Below are 16,930 nucleotides of genomic sequence, written 5' to 3'. Positions count from 1 at the left end.
CGCTGACACGTCCAGGACCGACCATATATTTTCGTTAAAGTACGATTATCGATTGGCGAAAGCTACACGGAGAAAAATTTCAGGACCGTTCGCTGTAGATCAACGTTCTAGCGAGAACATCGATACACCACGATTTATATGTTTCCGAGAATACGTTCTTCGCCGGAGCGTTAAACAACAATTTCAATTAATAGTGCACGTCTCGAACGGTCTCTACGACTCTAATGGCTCACAATGATAAATAAATTAAATACCAAGTACGCTCTCTTTTGCAGCCGGGCTTTTACGTGACCTGCGAAACCGTTGGACCGTTATTTTTCGTCGCGTTTTTAATAATTCACTTCGTTCGTCGTCTCCTCTACTATGCGAAGCAAAAAAGGGAAAAAGAAAATAGAGATCAATACTTAATCAATGTCCGCATTACACGTTCCTCGCACTCGACATTTAACGGCGCCGCATTCGCTCGAGGAATGCTAAACAGAAAAGAAAAAAGAAAAAGAAAAAAGAGAAAACGAATTGCCTCTTCAATGTTCTTTTTATTCGCGCGGCAGTAAACCGAACGCGTTTAGCGAAAGCCTGGAAAGCAAAGTGAAAAGCGTGACCAACGTAACGTGCCGTACAGCTCGCGTATGCTAACGAGAAACTCCGCGAGATTTAGTAGACGTTTAATGGCCCGTAAAATGCACGACGAATCGGTATGTTAATGTCGCCACAAGCCGGACTTATTTACGGCTGATCGTAAAAAGAGAACGATACTGATGATAAGCATCCGCCACGGTCATTTCAAAGTGTCGATAATGTTATCTATCACCAAATGGCCTAGATCTGCGTACCAACACATACACGTAAACGAAATTACAAACGTGCAGGAATATCCAAAGTATATTCGTGCATCTTTCCTCGTCTCTTTGCGGGTAATTGGGATTCCTATTACAACTGCATTATAAATAAACACTTATAGTCTACATCGTGAGTCTAGACGTTCTCCCTAGACATTTTCCGCATTATTTCCGCAGATACACCCCGGCGTATGGAGACGCGCGTATGGAGACGCGCCTAATAGCTATTAGCTGCTTAATCTAATAACCGCTAACTGTCATTAGCACGCTACCTAGTCGCGACGGATGCACTCGATATGCGATCGCTGCATCGCGGGTAATCGGCGGGTAAGCGCGACGGACGACGGCGCATCGGCTTCGTAACCGACCGTCGGGAGAGAAGCAGGGCGAGAGAGAGAGAGAGAGAGAGAGACACGGAGGAGGATCCTTATCCTTCTCGCGGTGGATGCCGCGGAGAGAAGCTCGCGATATAACACATCGATCTGTCGCCGGCGAATGCGCAGTGAAACTCGGCGCCGTACCGCGCCGCGCCGCGCCGCTCCGGCTGGATTTTCAGCGTGCCACCCCGTATAAAACCGTGACCGGGGCGCGCGATACCAACAGGTGATGCCGAAGGAGGAGGACACTCCCTCGAGCGGCATCGTCGAGCGTCTCTCTCCCCCGGGTCCTGCCGCCAACGACAGTGATTTACTACTCACGAGCCTATCGTTCACTCCTACCTCTCGACGGATTGCCGACGAGCGCCAAGACCCATCCGAGGCTTACGGGAGAGTAAATCCGAGCCGGACACAGCCTCCGCGTGTGCTCGCCGCGGACTCGCTGCGACGACAAGGGAAAAGCGGCGGAGGGACCGCTCTCGGCCGCGAGAGAAACGCGGCCAAAGTTTCGATCGGTCGATGATATTTAGTGGACAGGTCGCCGCTTTTACAGTGCTCCCCTCGCGACTTCCGACGCAGCTTCCCGCGCGCGTTCGCCCTTCGCGAAGAGAGCAGTCCAGGGAGATTACAAACCGGACGGGTTTGACGGACGGACGAGAGCGCGAATTGAGACGAGCGCGAGATCGATTCGCGACATGCGATGATCAAGTGTTCCCGTGCTCGCGTTGGATTCCGCCAAGGTGAGCCACTTTCAAATCTTTCACGCGAGATCGCACTTTGTGGCGATGCGCACAGGTGGACGACGATTTTCGGATACGTGCACGCGAGAAACGCTAGACGATACTTGTCGCGTGGAGCGACTGCACCTCCCTGTGCGGCGTTTTTCACGCTCCGACGACACGGTCTCCGATTATAATTGTTGACATTTCATATTTCAATCTACTTCGCCGCAATGCTGCTGCCCGCTTCGATCGCTCTCGTACGTCGCACGCTAGCGGAACGGAGATACCGGTTACGTTGATTGGAGACGAATTTTCCGCTGGAGCTCGCGCGACGTTTCGAAGCGAGTGTCCGTGAAAGGGGGATTCTTACACAGAGACACGCGAAATGCGAATACAATGAGATTACACGGCTGCACCGGCGAGATCGACGGCGAGCGGCGGGGACGTAAGACGAATGCGACGACAAAAAGGACAAGAGTCATTCCGTGAGATGGAAATGCCTCTTCGTCTCAGAAGGTATTAAAGCGCATTACGAGAATACATAAAAAAAGAACCTAAAGAACATTGCAGTCGCGGACACAACCGATATATTTCAGCGCACGATGCGCTGAATCCTCGCTTTATACATTAAATCATTGATTTTCTCTTGTCGCTTCGTATTCGGAGTCTAATTACATTGATGCTCCTAAAGAGACTTATTAACAATCGAATCCCGAAACAGTCGTCCCCTCCCCCCGGCCTCTACGATTTTTTCTCCTTTTCTACGTAATATTTCTCTCGCCCATTCGCAGCTCTCGATAAAGCTATTCATTAATTTCACGTTGGATACGTATCCAAAAGATACTCCGAGGAGTAATTTATCAGTGCTGTCGCTTGAATGCGACTGTGTGTTCCTAATGAACAAAGACGCAAAACTAGCTTGATTTCGAGCGAGCGCAATTCAGCCGGCAAGAGCTTCCCGATACGGAGAACGCGATATATTAGATACAACACATTGGCGATTCGAAGCATGTTCTCAGCTTGTTCGTAAACTTGTAAATCACGAGGAGGGAAAAGTAATGCAGAGGCCAATTTATGGAAATTGGAGCGAATAATCAGCATTACGCCCCACGATCGTCATCGTCGTCGTCGTCGTCATCGTCGTTGGGAAAACAATCCTCCGTACCACCGGACAATACGTATCTTTGGAAATGGCCGATTTCGTTACATCGCGGAAGATAACGAAAGCGAAATGACGAAGTGGGAAACGTGGCGCGAATACGAACCGCCCTGGATATCGTCATGTTTTCTTAGTACGCTGGCACTGCGTACGCAACACGTGTTGGAATAAAAATAAAACCACGTCAACGGCTTTTCTCTGGCACGACGCCTGAAATTTCCAGGTTCATCGAGCCACTTTGTTGATTAGCAGTTCGGATTACACACGCTAGGCTACCTTTGCTACACGTAACCCAATCGCCCGAAAGTGAAACCTTAGTCGGAAACAGGCGGTTCGTTAATTTTGACACAAGCTTTCATTTGCTTCGTTGGTGACGAAAAAGAGAGAAAGCAGAAGGAGAGAAGGAGAAAGACAGAGACAGAGGGAGAAAGGGAGGGAGAGGGAGGAAGAGAAGGACGCCACAAATGGACGACTGCAATCAATCACCGAGCATGGTTTCTTGGGTCGTGAGATTTGGTAGAGTGTAGACAAGATGCTGTGACACGGGGAAAAAAAGAAGAAAAAGGAAGAAAGGTAAGCCGTGGAATAAGTTAAATATTCTTTCTTTCTCCCGAGTAGTTCTTTCTCCGGCAAATAACAATTCTAGTTGCACTCGAGGTGGATAAGAGTAAAAAGATGCTTTTAGAAACACGCGGGTTGTTGTCATCTACAGAAGCGAAACGCGATCGCATAAACAGCACAAATATACGAATGAAATCAGGACATATATATATATATATATATGTGTATATATATGAAAATACAATATGCATACAGTATGAAAACGGTGAGATAAATGGAACATCGTACGCGAGTACGCGTGCGAGCAGCATCTGCTGCATCAAGAAGATTATGTTACGTAGAGTAATTAAAAATGCAAATTTAACGGCGCGATAATAGCGAGCCATTGAATCTCTTACTCTGCATTCGTATTGTATATTCTCTCTCGTTCCCCGAAGCAACATGTGCAAAAGCTAAATGCCATAATAAATAGATGCAAATGAACATCCAGACGGGCAATTACAAAAGCGCGCGCGCGCGTTAAAAATAGCCGACTATCCGTTAAACACAAATCATTCACGAATCTGGGTTGACTGACGATCGATGGATATTTCACTAGCCTTAATTAAGAGGGTACTCGACGACGAAGAGCGAGATTTCAGCGACCCTGGGAAATTTACTCTCGAGATATGAAGGCAAAATTTCATTTTTTCTTTTCACCGAAACGTGTTTTATCGCACCGTGGATGTCGCCTGAAACTCCGCGTCCGCGAAAAATTACACGATATTGATTATGCAGATAATTGTTCCAAGCGTAGGTCGTGTTAAAAGCTTTTTATCTCTCGCTCCTCTGCGAAAACTCGCCTACTTGGTCTGCTCCTATATCTCAAAAGGTTAAACATAGACCACGACCTGGACATGATATTCGCGCAATGTTAAGGTATCGAACTCTACACGTCATACACGACGTTCTATACGACTCGGGTTCTCTCTAAAACAAGGAAGTGACAAGAAATCGTTACGGCCGGCTTCAATCATCATGATATCATGACATGATACGCCCGATACCGCTAGCGCGGAATATCATTCGCGACGAAGTTATTCCGGAACGTTGACCGGTCGCGCGAGAGAGCGCCTCCGGAACATGAATTCTTCCAGACGCCGAGCCAAGGAAGCGTTAAAGAAAATCGCCCGTCGTGATCACCGCGAGTTTCTTGGATGCCTCGCGGCAACGCTAGTAAACGATTGAAAAACTCGCGGGAAGCCGATATTTTCACGATGCATTATTCAAACGAGCCATTCGGTAGATCGGCGCGGAAATCGGCGCTGATTGTACGAGGAAGAACACGGCGGTTACACAACGAAAGGTCGTGGTTATGCAAATGGAAATGGCCCAGTCGGTCGTTATGGTAACGGACCCTCTGTACAAGCATCGGAATCCATTATTTATTCCGGTAACACGGTGCTCGCTCGTCACGAGCGAGCACAGGTGTCAGATTTTAATAATCCAGGTAGACATATACACATGTATGCGAGAGCGCGACGTGCGAGGCCGCGTCGGAAATACCCGACGCTGCTGAAATCGTGGATAATTCGATCGCTTCGTAATGCACCTTCGATGAGAGCGATAAATTACGCTCTCGTGGATGCCACGATGCCGTCGTGAAATCGATATTTTCTGAGTTTAATCGCTGGCAAATGATTTACAGGCGCGCATATATGCGGTGGGAGTGTAAAAATAGAAAAAAAAAAAAACGGTAAACTTAGTTTCACCGCGACGATGTGTTGTGCGCTTGACACCGAGTCAAGAGAAGATACGGTTTATTAACGCAAATCTAACTTTACTGCGTCTTCTATCTTTATTCCCCCTTGTAATAGCGTATATACGCTAATCGAAATTTCGATCTGAATAAAATACCAGAAATGTATATTTGGAAGCAACCGCTTGAGAAAACATACAATGCCACTTTCAGCTACTCCGATTCGAGATACGGACTCGAGTTTGCCCCTGAAATTGAGACTATCTTCTGATCTTACAATTATCTCTCTCGCCTCGATCGAATCTCCAGTTAGTTAAATTCCTATTCAACTCTATTAAATACTAGTCACAAGGAAAATTTTGCCAATTATGTGTATTCTCCGTATTTGATTTCTCATTTTATACCCAATTTCATATGACGAAAAAATGTCAATCTTTCTTTTTAAATCTTCATTCTAACACACACACACACACACACACACACACACACACACATATGTATATATACATATGTATATGTAGCTCAGATTGCATAGTAGCTATGAGATATATACTACGAAAATATTTTAAATAAATCATTCAACAAATCCTATCTCAGGCGATTTAACTTGGAACTTTCTTTTAACGAAATGGCGACATTTCATAAGATTATTATATACAAGATTATTAGTTTTTGAAACTATGTTGTATAATCGAAAGGATTGTCGATAACAGTTCTGTCAAAATTATCAGCGTGAGAGATGTTAACGTCCATAGTAACGTTTCACGCATTATATCAATCCAATTTAGAGATCTTGAAACGACGCGCAGTATTGGAACGTTTTGCTGAATTGGGGCTTGTGCGGAATAAACCACGAGCACTGATCCGACGGAAAGCAGTTTCTCGAGAGCCCGTCAGATCGAATCGCTTTGAAATAGCCGAGTTACTTCGTAACGTACGACTTTAGTAGACTTGTACATGTGCTCTTGTAGATAGACAAGAACAAAAGCGCGAGAGATTGCAGCCTATATACCGTTAAATCGTACCTATTCATCATCCTGCACGAAATTTCACGTTCCGCTTAATGCGAATAACGATATGCGAGTCTCTGTAAATCCCGAAACGCATCGTCGCGTCAGGTGCGCGTGATTATCTAAATCGCTGCGGTTAATTAAATTGCGTTGGAATCAATTACCAAGAGTAACGCAAGCTGCGCGTGACTGCATGATCGCTCCGATCAATACAATTAAAAATCGATGTATCTCTCTCTATATGCGAGAAGCAGTAAACGCGTAAATAAATGCACATATACCTCGAAGATGTTGAGAAAAATCTGCGATTCAGCATCCTGCTGCTTCTGGCTGCTCCGTCGTGGCACTCTGGACATACTCACTTTTATTGTATATAATCCGAATATAAATCACTCAAATATCGCGATTCGCCCAGAGAAACGTATGTTAATAAGCGCGATAACGACGCGAGAATGCTTCAATAGCCGACGAAATATATTTTAATCGACGGAATGATAACGCTCCGATGCATGTACATACGTGTGCGTGTCGCTCAACACTGCGAAGCATTCGGAAAAGTACGCGACTAGGGTAAGTATAAGATCACTTTGAAGGTCCCGAATGTGCCATTGAGCGAGCCATTGTGTTGAATGATAGGTGGGGATTGACGCGGGATGACGTAGCGCTTTTTGCGCATTGTTTTGGTTCTCTCGCGCGTCGCGCGTATTCTTTCGTAGAAATTAATGTTATATTATCACATCACGGATTAGCGAATCAGAATTCCCGTCGAGTGATTAAAATATTTTCTCGGCTCTTGAAATACTCGACCGAATTTTCACATCGACATGGCCTTAATTACCTGACGTTTCTTCTGATAAATCGTATCTATATAAGTATCAGTGTCATGGACTAATGTCCGGAATGCCAAGAGAGTAACCAGGTAACAAGATTCTGAATCAAGAAACCAGAATGAAAGATCCTAAACGATAAAACACGAATAGTTTACTTATTTCATATACGAAATGTGAATATAAACAACCGATTCATGGAAACAAATCTGGAATTATGCTCTCAATCATAAATAATTTTCAGCTACATATAGATACCCGCTTTACAACCCAGTGTAAGTCTCGTAAATACTGATTTGTGCGTCTAGCACGTTGTTTAAGCCGTAACTTCCTCTTTAATTGATCAACGTTCTTTTTCTATTTTTATTTACGGGGACAGTTTTATTGTATAATCCAAATATAAAGAGAAATTTCAATCGATGCTCAACATTATTGTGAACGTAACTGTTATCCTTGTCTTAAAAACTCCTCCCTTTTCCCTTTTTTTGAATTCGCAAATTGTATCGAAATTTCCAATCCTAATTAAAAAGAAAATTGAAATTATAAAAAAAAAATTTGTTTCATTCACCCACTAATATTTCTTAGTTTATTTAATACTTGCTTATTTTATACGTTCTATTTGCAGGTAAATTAATTAATCAAAGTTAATAATAAAGATGAAATATAGACTATTGAGATAAATCGTATATTGAATAACCCTAAAAAATAAATCCTTCGTTAATTTAAAAAAAAGAAAAACATTAAATAACTATTTGTATCATCAAGACAAAACGCGCGAGATGAATATTATACCGGAGGATCGATGATTGGTTCAAGTTTAACAAAATTAATAACGTTAATGTAGGACTAAAACTTCAACTCGAGTTATCTCTGCCTCGAGTCTAGCAGACGAAAATGACCAACTTTCGAGACACGAAGAAGGGTCGTGTTGGAAAGTGTAAAGAGGGATCCGAATCGATAGGACGCGCGAAGTTTCGACGTTGAAAGACGAAATGTAGCAAGCACAGGCACGTGAACAATGCGCCTCTGTATCCGCAGTACGCGAGAGAGAGAGAGAGAGAGAGAGAGAGAGAGAGAGAGAGAGAGAGAGAAGGGAAAAGAGAGAAAGAGAGAGCAATGCACACTAGTGACATAGTAGTCAGATAATTCACATACACACATTGTGCATGGTTTCAAATAGCGGTGCGAATGTGGGAGATACTTAGACGTACAGATACACACGTAAATTTCAATGTGTTAACAATCATACACCGAGCGTTGGTGTGCGTACGTCAAATTAAAACGACGACGCAGAACGTCACTTTGCAAGGAGGCATAATGAAAGATCACGCGTATGATATACCGCGAGATGAATTTGAAATTACTAATTAACAAACTTGCGCGATAGTTACACCCCTTCGTTGCCAACGGGGGCAGGTGGAAAAGAATGAAAAGAGACTGCAAGACGGAGATAAAGATATGAAATTTTTACCAATTATTTATCAAATTTTTACCGAATTATCGAACGCCAATATTTTCCACAATAATGCCGAAGTTTCATCTTCTTAATATGTCGTGTCGAAAAAAAAAGTTTTATTGATCTATTGGCTTAAAATGACATATCCATCACGTTACGCCAATTCTTCACATCATATTATACAACAACGAGCTGCACGCGTCTCGAGATTGTTTCAAGTGCTACTCGACAAACTTTTAACAAGTTGACGAGTTTAACAAGTTTAAGAGTTTTCCCTTGTTCTTTTAATTTCAATCCTCTATCATAAAGTTATTTTTAATCGAGTCGTATTTCTCAGAGGTTTAACCATCTCGTTATGCTGCAAACTATGATGTCAACGATAATGTTGAGCAACTAATAAATCATAGTCTTTATCGGAATATGAAGCATTATTATAACCGACGCGGTACTATTTCGTCCCTATATGATATTAATGCATATTGGAATTTAGCATTTTCAATTACCCTCAGCTCGTACTTTCACATCACAACGATCTTACAAACGTGAACTTTTGTGAGCGCAGTATGCCACAAGGAAGCATTCAATGGCAGGGGACGCAGAGAAGAGCCTGCGGACCTGGGGCTAACTGGAATGTACAGGTACATCCTTTTTCGTCTTGCTTATAAAACTTCGAGGTCGATACCGAGTAGAGCGATACGTCATCATTTCGCGTAGCCGAAACTCTTTATCGGCCTCGTTAGCGTAACTACTCGTATTAGGGAGAGTAGACCGCCGCCGATGGGGAAATATCAGCCGTAGAGAGAGCCCAATAGTACGCATATACGTAGAGAGCATGTACGTGCCAGTAGGTACAACGTATCCGTAACTCTTATCATCTCTCTAGCACGTTCACAAATTTTATTGTCTATGAACGCCTGCAGAAATTACTACCAACGGTGGAACACGCACAATGCGCGAATTTTACACGAGACGAACGCAAACAGCACAGTCACACGTCGTCTCAACCCTCACGAAATAACCTATCGCTCTCTCAGCTCTCGATGAGATGAGATCTGCTCTCGAAGATATTCACGAAAATCTCACTATATCTTTAATAATCACCCACCACCTACACGCACATAAACGACAGTTTTGTAAATATACGTCAACTATTCTCGACGACAAACGCTCGTAGATAAAACGCTATCTCTCTTTAATTAGTCTCCGATTGAATTGAGCATTCTAGCACTTTACGTAGCGATTGTATCCTGTCACAACCCAGTGATTTAGATTACACCACACGAAACATTTCGCTCATCGTTACCCAGTACCGAGAGAGAGAGAGAGAGAGAGAGAGAGAGAGAGAGAGAGAGAGAGAGTGTGTGTGTGTGTGTGTGTGAGAGAGAGAAAGAGAAGAGCGTTATTACGCTATTACTACAGCGTAGCGCAATCTCGTAAATCGTACTGATCGATTTAACGGCACCGTATAAAGACGGCCGTACGTGCGTTTGCCACCTACGGCTGATAAACAACTGGACCGTCGTCCAGGTTTATTAACTGTTAACGGCGGCAATTAAATCGAACAGGTGGTGAGAGGCAAGGTGACAACGCGGTGCTTGTGGCACGCCTGCAAAGCTCTCGGAATTGGGCTGCTGCTAATGCTTTTAGGAGCTTGCATGGCGACTATAGGTGAGTAGAATTATGTAAATTAAACATCGGTCCGTACATACTGTTCCGCCTTGGCGTCTGAGCCACTAATTGCTTAAGGGTAACCGCAAAATGCACTTTGCAAACATCGCAACCACGTGCGATGCAATTCCTATCGTCCATCTAATGCCCAAGATTCGAAGGATTCCGCGCAAGGCGATCTTGTGTTTTGCTCGTCGTCTAAAGTGCGATAGATCAATCTTTCGATGTCTTATTTTATAACGCCCACGCATGGATCGCGAGCGAGCTAATCCTTTTATTTATTGCGCACAAGCCTGTATCACACGCCTATTTATGCCTACGTGCATGAATTGAATTTCAAGTCAGTCAGAATACATCTCTGAGAACAATTTTCCACTCTTATACAAAATAAACGTATCTTCATACATCTGTACCAGATACACTTGGACATCCCCATGTAGCACCAAACGGCTCGCAATACTTAGATTTCTGAATATTCTGCGGATATCAAGAAATATATATACCAAATATTTATGCCACATCAGATGTCCAGAAGTCCGCGATTGACACGAAACGCGTTTTGAGCAAGCGCGAAAGAGTAATGTGTCTCAAATCAACAGTGGAGCTCCATCCCCCTTTATTCATATCCTTTTCTATTGTTTCGTTGAATAGGATATTATGCGGATCAGCTGTCGGTGGCGCAGGAGATCAGAGGTAATCTCACGATAAAAGTGAAGAACGAGTCGCGCGGATTTCACCTGAATAATCTGAGCTACGCCGGTCCCATCGTTATGGGTGTAGGAGGTAATAATAGTTAACATACATTGCACAATTTATGCGCACAATTTACACGCTCGGCCAAGTGGCTAGTTACGTGATTGATTACATGACGACTAGTTACGTGACACTGATCCTCGTGAAACGGTAATTACGCGATAATAGATATATACGATGGCGCAAAATGTATATAAACATTACACGGGACGATATACGTCGCTATACGTCCATATAATTCCACGTGATCCCACGTGATATGACACATAAATCGATAAAATTATTACGTAATATGATATAATAATACCGCAGAAAAAGATTCTACGCGGATCAGAGAGCTATCTCGACGTTTGCGTTTTTCCGTTGCGAAACACATACACTTATTAAATTCGTACCGTGGAACAAGCACGATATAATAAGGTATAATTATAATTTATTTTTTTCTTCTCTTTGTGCCAACAATACTCTTACTAACGCCTTGCAATCTGTCATTTGATGTTTTTCGACGTAAAATTCGATGTAAAATTAGAGATACACTAGTTTCTGCAAACGCGGGAGGTCATGGAAATCGAAAATAGCTATAAATAAAAATAGCGAATAATGTTACGGATATAGAGCGGAAAATTGTAGGCGAAACGCGAAAAATGCGGCAACACACGGTCGAATGAGAACACTCAATAAAAACGAGAGAAAAAAAAGCTGCCCCCAGAGAGATTTGAACTCTCGACCCCTGGTTTACAAGACCAGTGCTCTAACCCCTGAGCTATGGAGGCTCACGGTCGATTATCGCCGTGAAACCTCAGATACAGGCGTCGTGCAGGTTTCATGTTGTACCTGAATATCATTGTTTTGAAAAACATTTTAAATGTACAATATAGTTACCCTCTCTCTCCCACCATCGCGATTTTTTTCGAAATTCACATTTTTTTACACAGTTATACTGGCAACAATTTCCGATGTTGTAGAAAGAAATTTACAACTTTACTTAAAGAGTAGAATAATTTATGCTTTAATCTTATTCACGCGCAAACAATAATGTTTCCAGGTTTCATTGTAGTAGCTGCTTGCGTAATGACCTTCGAAGCTCGCGATAGTGCCGCCAAGGTAGTGCCGGCACGTTTCCGCTTCAACCAGACATCCACACTCAAGAGCTCGAAAAGCCAACGCAACAGAAGATCAACATCGAGCCAGACGACAAAGTGGGACCACCAGTTGGGGCTTTTCAGAGTGAACCGCAGCCCGAGTCCCAGTACACACGAGGTCTCCAGGAAACAGCTGACGGCAGAATTCATGCAATTCTCGAAGGACCTGCGAGAGAAAGGAGTAGCGCACTCCATAAAGAAGAGCCCGAGCGCTCCGACATTGATCGACAAAAAGTCACCGCGTCAAAAATCGCCTAAATACGCCGCTTGTTCGCTGTTAAATCCAGAATTGCTGCAAAGACACGCTCTCTCAGTCGACAACCCGAGCTACAGTCCGCATCAGGTAAAAGAAAAAAAGGGACTAACATTCTCGAGACATTGTTACTCGCAAACATGGTCAACCTAAAATTGTTTTTGCTTGTAACAGATGAGTAGAGAGAGCCTAGAACATCAGAAGATGAGCGGTAGTCAAGTTTCAATGGCGATGGATCTGCACATCCCGAATAAAGGTCCTGTTACGCTCAAAGTGAAGGACCGATCCGACACAGCGAGGCGTCATCAACTGCTGCGTCAGACAAAAGTGGAGGACGTCGAGGAAGTTGACGAAGCCGTGCGACAACCACCAACTCTCGTTCACTCGCCTAAATTGCCAGGTAAATACAAACAAAAGTACGAAATTTAGTTATTACTCTTCAACGGATATAGTTCAAAAAATTTACAAAGGCGAAAGTCTATTAAATCTTCCTTCACCAAATGATTCTTGATAAAACAAGTGACTGAGGGTCAAGAATCATTAATTTTGTAAAAAGGCAATTCTCGACATGAATTTTAATTCGTTTCTTGGATAAAATAGTTAGCTAAAACAAATGTTCCCTAATTGACAATTGCAATAATCATGAACATCTCGATCAGGTACTTACTGTAGATATCCGGACGACTTTGTGCCAAGGAAGAGAAACTCAATAGACTTAAGGTTGCTGGAGGAATTGACGGCGGTGTCGAAGGAATTTGGTAAGGTCTCGCCGCGAGACTTTCGAAAGATCTCATCACCCAACTTCCGTAAAATGTCCTTCGACAGAATCGGCGGTGATCGTCGCTTTGACAGAACGATGGGACATCGAAAGGCCAGTCTAGAATTTCGAAGAAGTCCCGACTTTCGAAGAGGAGATTACAGGTAACGAAAATTCAACTTCTACATATCTAATTGTAAATCTACGTCTTATACAATAAAATACAAAGATTCCTAATCTTTCCAATCGAATTTACAGGAAGCTTTCGATAGATCGATTCAGCGTCGACTGTACCCGGTATATGCTTGATGAGACGGATATAAGATCACGTACGAGTAGCGGGGAGAATCTACGAAGACAGTCGCGTCATCCTAAGCTGCACCATTCCAGATCGGATGACAACAGGAGACGATCCTTCGATAGACACCCCAGAGACCCTCAATCGAGTCGACACTCCTTGAACACCCAGGCCGTCGTGGAAGGCGATTTCGAACAAAAGTATTTTACGACAGTGTCCCTCGACACCGAAGAGAGCCGCGGTGACAACTCTGATGAAAGTCATGTGGTGGATATTGAAGACGTGAGTCCTGCCGCTGCGTCGTCCGACGGGCCAACAGAGGCCGACATGCTGCTCGAAGAACCGGAACTGGAGAATGTCACGGAGATTGACGTGGAGAGTTCTGGCGATGATCTCGACGACGACGGCGACGACGACGACGACGACGACGACGACGACGACGACGACGACGACGACGATAAGTGTGGAACGCGCAAGCCGCTGAACGAGAGAACAGGCGCGATGACACATAATCAAAGTCCTACAAGCATCGCCGAGATCGTGGACTCATCAACGATCGTCGACGAGAAGATGGTACGCGATTCTCAGCAAGTCGATAATGAGAAATACGAGGCGACTTTGTACATAGAGGACGACGAAGTGTGAAGAGACCGAGAATGTTCTTGGGGATTAATACGCAGCACACCCAGAATATTCTGGGGAAAATAACGCGCGACATTCGCGAAGCAATTGGGAACTGATGACAGTCGGTATCGCTGGTAATCTCCTAGCGGGACCTTAGGAGGAATTATAGCGATTGCTGTCGCAGTCGGTCGAACGCGATTGTCTTTTTAACGCGACATGTCGCAAAACATGCTCAACGATATAAGATTTAACACGGCATAAGTAATAACGAGATCACGTTCGAATTGCGTTTTGTAACGAGACAATCGTTTTCTATCAGCGTCGTCTTCCGTCAGAGGGCGACGAATGTAGTAACATTTGCCACAATGATGACAAATAATTGTTACCGACAAATTTTGACGTAGCGCATAGACGTGATAGTAAACCTAATGTAAGGTAGAAACTCGTTGAAATGCAGACGTGTAATTACGCACACCGAAAAGGTTTTTGTACCCGTAATGAATGAAGAACGCAACGTAACATGACATTCACTTGTAAATATTTCGAAGGAATGTGTGGCGGGATTAAATATAAACCTTGGGTCGTAGAAAGCGACATTAAAAAAAAAATAAAAAATAACTGCAGAGTGTCCCAGACGGCGCATATTAATTTTGTTAAATTTCAAGAGATGCAAGAATAGATTCAGAATGTTACTCTTCATTGAGTTGCAAATAGAATTTTGATAGATTTTTAATCTACTAAAAATTTATAACCGACTACGTACAAGCAACACACTTAAAATGCGCGATAATTGGACAACTCTGTATATAATTTACGGCAAATATATGAGGTTTTTAGTAAAATGTTTTAATGGAGCTCGGTGAGGAATATTTGTGAGTTAAGATTTCATTGTGTATCACCGAGAGTATCTTTAAGACTTTTCTTGAAACCGAAGCATGAAACATATATGGGAACTGAACGTTTACAGATCTCAGGTTTCCTCCAATCTGTTGTTAACGTGTTTGCCGCGAAATGTACACGAAACTGCGGCCTATATCTCGTACTTTCTCGTGAAACATTAGTCGACAGAGTCATAGACCTTATGTAAATTTGACGAACACGACAATCTCGGAAAACTTTTCGATACGTTCAGCTCCGCGCCGACCGATGAAAAGAAAAAAATGAAATATATAAAATTTCTAGCAAAGCTCGACACCTCTCTTCTTTACAACGGCGTCGAGCACAACAGTTATTCGTAATAAAGTGACGGCTTAGCCGCGCGTGTAATATATTTTTATATCCACACGGCGATATATAATAGCTCGTACAATGTTGATTATATATATTAACGATCAGTCAATATCGACAAAGATCGCGATTGTTTTCGTTTTAACAAGCGTCTGGCTTGAGGAAAATATACACCTGCCTTCTGATAAACTAACTCGCCTGAGAGTGTGGTTCTTATTTGTTGCGTGTTACTATGATGGTTATCTTTGCTGCATTTTCACAAACGAAAAAATTCTCGTTTAGGATCTTACTGGAGCTGTATAAATTATGATTTATACATTTGTCAGTTAGACAAAATATACAGGCCATCTCAAAATCTCCACGACCTTAATTTCAATATCAGATTTCTTGAAAAACCTAGGATGCGTTATTCTTTAGGAATAATTCCGAAAAACATCGTCGCATTTTTTGCAACTTGCTTACATTTATAATTAGATATTTTCGTATCTTGAACTGTAAAATTTTCTAAAAAATATATCTCTCTTTACGCTGAGAAGACAATTTACCTTTAAATTGATTCGGTAATTTTTAATCAGAAGATCAGAATTAGATGTTAGAATTAAGGTCGAAGAGATTGACGGAAACTTATATCTGTCCTGACTGCTTATATGTGAACAGTGTTCGAATACGTTGTTGATTGAAAATCTATTAATATCTTCACTCTACACTCGATCTCAGTTGCTTTCTAATATAGAAGATATGTAAAATAAAAAAAAAAAAATGTAATAAGAAAAATGCAATCATCATATGCAATATTGTTGATATATCGTAAATCGTAACGAATTGAGGATATCAACAGATATCGAGATAGATATTGACAGATATAATAATCCTCTTAAAGCAATCTGGTATTTTTCTACCAGAAATGTAAAATTAGTAATACTAAAAAAAGAAATGTATGAAAAACTGCGAACGGAGACTAACGTCTTTCATAATTTTCTAACCCCTCGTTGAAGCGGCCCCCAGCGTCTGTTAACTGCTGTTTTACATAGTAAAGAATAATAAGTTGTGATTACGGTTGTCGTTCTGTAGAAACTTGTGTAAAGCGTATAACTAATAATTAACAAAGTAAACATAATCAAACTGTGATCGAGATATATAACTCAATGAGAAACAATACTATTAAGTAACGTTTCTTACAAAAGTACTTGTTGATCAACAACAACTATCTCAAATTGAGAAGTAAATAGCCAAGCGCGATTCAAAACTTATCAAAAATGATAAATACAAACATTTCCTTAAAAGAAAAAATAATTTGATTTATTTCAACTTTCACATTTATAACTTGATCGATATGTTGATAAGAGAAAAAAATATATGTATAAATTGTTTCAGAAATTTTTCGCGGCGACAATCAAATATTACAAGTATTTGAATCTATTTGAGAAATTCAACGATATCGTTTGCAACGTTACAACATATCTTTCTCTCTGAAAAGTTCAGAATTTACCGGATAAACTACGGTCGGTACTAATTCTTG

At 42.3% G+C, this 16,930-nt stretch overlaps 1 protein-coding gene and 1 non-coding gene across 5 annotated transcripts; one reads left to right on the top strand and one right to left on the bottom strand.

Annotated features, from left to right (window-relative positions):
- The first annotated feature begins 1,372 nt into the window (after positions 1–1,372).
- Positions 1,373–16,888, top strand: LOC105185558 (uncharacterized). Of its 4 annotated transcripts, none has more exons than XM_025301378.1 (9): positions 1,373–1,956; positions 2,730–3,670; positions 9,252–9,327; positions 10,255–10,357; positions 11,009–11,140; positions 12,156–12,595; positions 12,680–12,905; positions 13,165–13,426; positions 13,521–14,205. In XM_025301378.1, exons 3-9 carry the CDS (start codon positions 9,253–9,255, stop codon positions 14,203–14,205), a joined length of 1,923 nt encoding a protein of 640 aa, XP_025157163.1. In that variant the 5' UTR covers positions 1,373–1,956; positions 2,730–3,670; position 9,252. The 4 variants fall into 4 exon arrangements, with proteins under 4 accessions (XP_025157163.1, XP_025157162.1, XP_019698084.2 ...); XM_025301377.1 differs by having other exon boundaries at positions 1,373–2,454; XM_019842525.2 differs by having other exon boundaries at positions 1,374–3,670; positions 13,521–16,888.
- TRNAT-UGU (transfer RNA threonine (anticodon UGU)) lies at positions 11,811–11,883 on the bottom strand. Its single transcript has one exon. It is a non-coding gene; the product is annotated as a tRNA-Thr (tRNA).
- Positions 16,889–16,930: the final 42 nt, after the last annotated feature.

This window comes from Harpegnathos saltator, unplaced genomic scaffold (assembly GCF_003227715.2).
Source record: "Harpegnathos saltator strain DR-91 unplaced genomic scaffold, Hsal_v8.6 scaffold414, whole genome shotgun sequence".
Taxonomy (NCBI): Eukaryota; Metazoa; Arthropoda; class Insecta; order Hymenoptera; family Formicidae; genus Harpegnathos; species Harpegnathos saltator.
This window is presented reverse-complemented; position numbering and strand designations above follow the sequence as displayed.

Bases quoted from the DNA above. Each gene is read 5' to 3' on its own strand.
- LOC105185558 (XM_019842525.2), top strand. From the start codon at position 9,253: ATGCCACAAGGAAGCATTCAATGGCAGGGGACGCAGAGAAGAGCCTGC. The intron at 11,141-12,155 runs GTAATAATAGTT...TAATGTTTCCAG, and splicing joins CATCGTTATGGGTGTAGGAG to GTTTCATTGTAGTAGCTGCT. The intron at 12,906-13,164 runs GTAAATACAAAC...CATCTCGATCAG, and splicing joins TCACTCGCCTAAATTGCCAG to GTACTTACTGTAGATATCCG.